The sequence below is a fragment of the Eutrema salsugineum genome, unplaced genomic scaffold (assembly GCF_000478725.1).
Source record: "Eutrema salsugineum unplaced genomic scaffold, Eutsalg1_0 scaffold_1, whole genome shotgun sequence".
Taxonomy (NCBI): Eukaryota; Viridiplantae; Streptophyta; class Magnoliopsida; order Brassicales; family Brassicaceae; genus Eutrema; species Eutrema salsugineum.
In genome coordinates this window covers 2,543,943-2,547,930 of record NW_006256909.1, presented here as the reverse complement: position 1 = coordinate 2,547,930, position 3,988 = coordinate 2,543,943, and the positions used below count along the sequence as shown (strand labels likewise).

Below are 3,988 nucleotides of genomic sequence, written 5' to 3'. Positions count from 1 at the left end.
TATTGTATAGTCGTCTAATTCGAGGATAAAAAATCCAGACATAGTAAATACCCTACGTAATACTGTATTTGGCAGAAAACCATTGACTCACTCATAAATGCAATAAAAAAAAAAAAAAACGAATTCATTTGTCAGCTTGTCACAAACCATACCACACAAATATTTTTCAAACTGGAAAAAAAAAATACTACTCAAAAATAACAACTTCCCCAGAGTTTGGTTTCAAAAATAATCGGAAATTTGATTGTCCGAGGCCTTAAGTGCGTCTGAGGCCCCACAGTGATTGGGACCCACGTCAGACAGCGATCGACCAATTGCGTGTTAGGAGAGTTTCACCAACCCCCGTTCCTGGTTTTTTTTATCATAATACCGGATTTAAGTAACCCGGTTCGAACCGGTCATGTTTTATTCCTCTTTATATACACGTCTCATGCCCCATCTGTGTGAATCACCAAAAACACAATCGTCCATTTTCAAGACCAATAATAATACTCAAAAGAAAGAAAGAGAGAGAAATGGCGACGACAACAACAGAGACAACGAAGACATCTACTAATGGAGGAGAAGATAAGCAATCTCAGAATCTCCGACACCAAGAAGTCGGTCACAAGAGTCTCTTACAGAGCGACGATCTCTACCAGGTCTGTCTCTCTCTCAAACCGGTTTCATCACAAAAACTCTCGATTTTGATTCAATTTTGAATAATTTAATCTTTAAAATTAAAATTCAACACACACGCAGTATATTCTGGAGACAAGTGTGTACCCAAGGGAACCAGAATCAATGAAGGAACTCAGGGAAGTGACAGCAAAACACCCTTGGTTTGTTTCCACTAAACACCCTTCTCCTTATTCTAAAATTACAAAATTGAAAATCGAAATGTTAATTGAAAAATTCTCTAAAATCAAAACAGGAACATAATGACAACATCAGCAGATGAAGGGCAGTTTCTGAACATGCTCATCAAGCTCGTTAACGCCAAGAACACAATGGAGATCGGCGTTTACACTGGCTACTCTCTCCTCGCCACCGCTCTTGCTCTCCCCGAAGACGGCAAAGTAAAAAATATCTCCTTCCTCTGTTTTTTTCTTCTTTTCTTCGTCGGAATTGGAATTAAAAATTTCATCTTTTTTATCATCAGATTCTGGCTATGGACGTTAACAGAGAGAATTACGAATTGGGTTTGCCGATCATCGAGAAAGCCGGCGTTGCTCACAAGATCGATTTCAGGGAAGGCCCTGCTCTTCCCGTTCTTGATCAACTCGTTGCTGACGTAAGCATTTTCATTCCACTGAAGATAACGATAAAACAAAGTTATATATCAGATTTCTTTTGGCCTAATTACTTTAATTAGGTTGATTTTTAAAATATTTTAGATGGGATTTTTCTGTATATACACATTTGTTTCCTTTTTCATATAATCAAAAAATTTGGTGATTTTAGTAAGAGGGAGTAACTTATTGTATGTGGTTGGGTGCAGGAGAAGAACCATGGAACATATGACTTTATATTCGTTGACGCCGACAAGGACAACTACATCAACTACCATAAACGTCTGATAGATCTCGTGAAAGTTGGAGGAGTGATCGGCTACGACAACACTCTGTGGAACGGTTCAGTCGTGGCAGCTCCTGATGCACCGATGAGGAAGTACGTTCGTTACTACAGAGACTTTGTTCTTGAGCTTAACAAAGCTCTCGCTGCTGACCCTCGGATTGAGATCTGCATGCTCCCTGTTGGTGATGGAATCACCATCTGCCGTCGGATCAATTGATTACCCTTACTCTCATGAGTTTGTCCGCACTGGATTACTTTTCCTCTCCTCTCTCTCTCAAACGCATTTTCACCAACCACACTATATGGACCCTTGTGTATTTTGTTTAAGTAATATCTACATTGTCCTTGTTCTTTTGCTTTCTTCTGAACAAAGAAATAATGTATCCTTCCTCTTTTTTTTTGGGTGTTTCTCTATGAGAATCAGATGGTAAAGAAATATCAATCATGAAGTTTTTCTGAAAGAGACCTACTGATATGAAAACAATAATAAGAACTTATGCATACTAATAGACGAAAAAAATGGTTACCAGCTGTAATGCAGATAATAAGATTAGCTAACTCCACTACTTTTACAAGATTTGAACTTTTGAGAAACCTATAAAGAACAAAAACTGGGAGGTCTCTAACCACCTTTCCACATGAATGTGAACGATTTCCTCCCCTAAAATGGTGTATTTTGAATCAACCAATCATCATACACTTGAACTGTTGAAAGTCGTTGGAATTGTCAATTTAAGAAAATAAATTTATTTTTGAGAGAAGGAGAATAACGAAGTAGGAAGATTTAGGTCAGCAGTCTTTGAAAATTTATTTGAAATACTAAACACAGTTAGGTAGTTTCAGATAAATAATTAAAACAAAGATGACTAATATACTTTTTGCTTTTGAGCTTTCATTGGTTAAAAGAGAGGGCAGAAAAATTAGTTTAAGGAAATACGTTGCATCATGCTGCATTAAGATTTTAAGAACGAAATCGTAGAAGTAACGTTGCATTATGCTATAGATATATTCTTCGCAGATCTAACTCGTATTTAAAATAACTATAGGACGTCAGAAATTTACAAATTATGGCTAAATTTCAGGCGTTTCAGCACAAGAACACTGATTGCAAATTTTCAACCAAATATCTCACTCTTTCGTTACATACGCGAGGAATGAAGTAATTTTTTAAGGGAAATTTAAGTTTAATTTTTTTTTTCAGTTCTTAAGTTAATTATTTAATGATTGAAATTTCATATATTTTAGATATAGACTCAGCAGAATATGGCATTATAAAAAAACTAATATTTGAAATTCTGATAGATTTTTAAACGAATAAAATAAAGAGATACCATGAGAATATAGGAAAATTCCTTTACATTTTAAATATTTTTTTCAAGCTGGTTATAAATCCTTGAGACTTTAAGAAATCCTAATTTTTAATAACGCTTTTAATATTATCAAAACTCATAAGTGAAAGATCTAAAAATATCTAATAGAGACGTTGACAAAACAAGTCCCTCTAAATGTAAATCTTTTACATTTTCATATAAATTTCACTACACTTAACGATTGTTTTCTAATTATAAGCTTATAACACATTGAAAATATAATCAAGTATTTTATTCTTGATATTCAGAAGAAGAAAAAAATTATAAATCGATTCGTTTTAAAACCCAAATTATGTATATTTGAAGAAGAGAAAATAGTTATGTTTCCGATAATCTAGCCGACTTATGTTTTGATTTAATATTAAAAGTTAAAAACGATCAATCGATAACTAGTATTTAACAAAAAGAAAAAGGAAAAACAACTACCTAGCGTTAATTCAGTTAGATTTACTCGTGCTTCAAAGATTTTATCTATATATTTTTTCCATAAAAAAAAAATAAAGAAAGAAACGGAAAAGGACCAAACCAAAGCACCCGATATTTAAAAATTTGAGCTTCCTCAAACCCATTCTCCTTCAAAAACCCTTTTGCGTATCCCCTGCAAATCCCCTGCAACGGAAGTCGTTTAAACTCTGGTAAGCTTTAATTATATGTTGTTTTAGCTCTCGTTTTTGTTTATGCATCTTGCGATAGTTCTTCCAAATTTCTGTAACATAATTAGTTTTTCGTTTCTAGTTGATGTAGTATCTCTTTTCATATCCGAAACTTACTTCAAATAATTTCGAATTTCATTGTTTTTTTGTTTCTTTGGGTTTGGCTTTAAGGATTCAATTTTGGCCTTTTCCCGAAGATTTGAGACTCTAATTGATAAAAAAATTTGAAACTATAATTTCGTTATGTTAACTAATCAATGTATGTCGTGTAGGTGAAAGAAAAAAAACAAAGACGGAGAAGATAACTATGGAAGATTCAAAGGATTCAAATAAAGTTCCTGGTTTTGTTGTTATCGGAACACCGGTTAAGCCTCGACAGTTTCTCAAATTCTATGTTAGACGTAAATC

The 3,988-nt window shown here is 33.9% G+C and overlaps 1 protein-coding gene across 1 annotated transcript; it reads left to right on the top strand.

The window, feature by feature from the left end:
* Positions 1–451: 451 nt before the first annotated feature.
* LOC18028487 (caffeoyl-CoA O-methyltransferase 1) lies at positions 452–2,018 on the top strand. The gene is made up of 5 exons (XM_006412218.2): positions 452–641; positions 742–821; positions 914–1,058; positions 1,142–1,273; positions 1,481–2,018. The coding sequence occupies exons 1-5, from the start codon at positions 516–518 to the stop codon at positions 1,772–1,774; spliced, it is 777 nt and encodes a 258-aa protein (XP_006412281.1). The 5' UTR covers positions 452–515; the 3' UTR covers positions 1,775–2,018.
* The last annotated feature ends 1,970 nt before the right edge of the window (positions 2,019–3,988 follow it).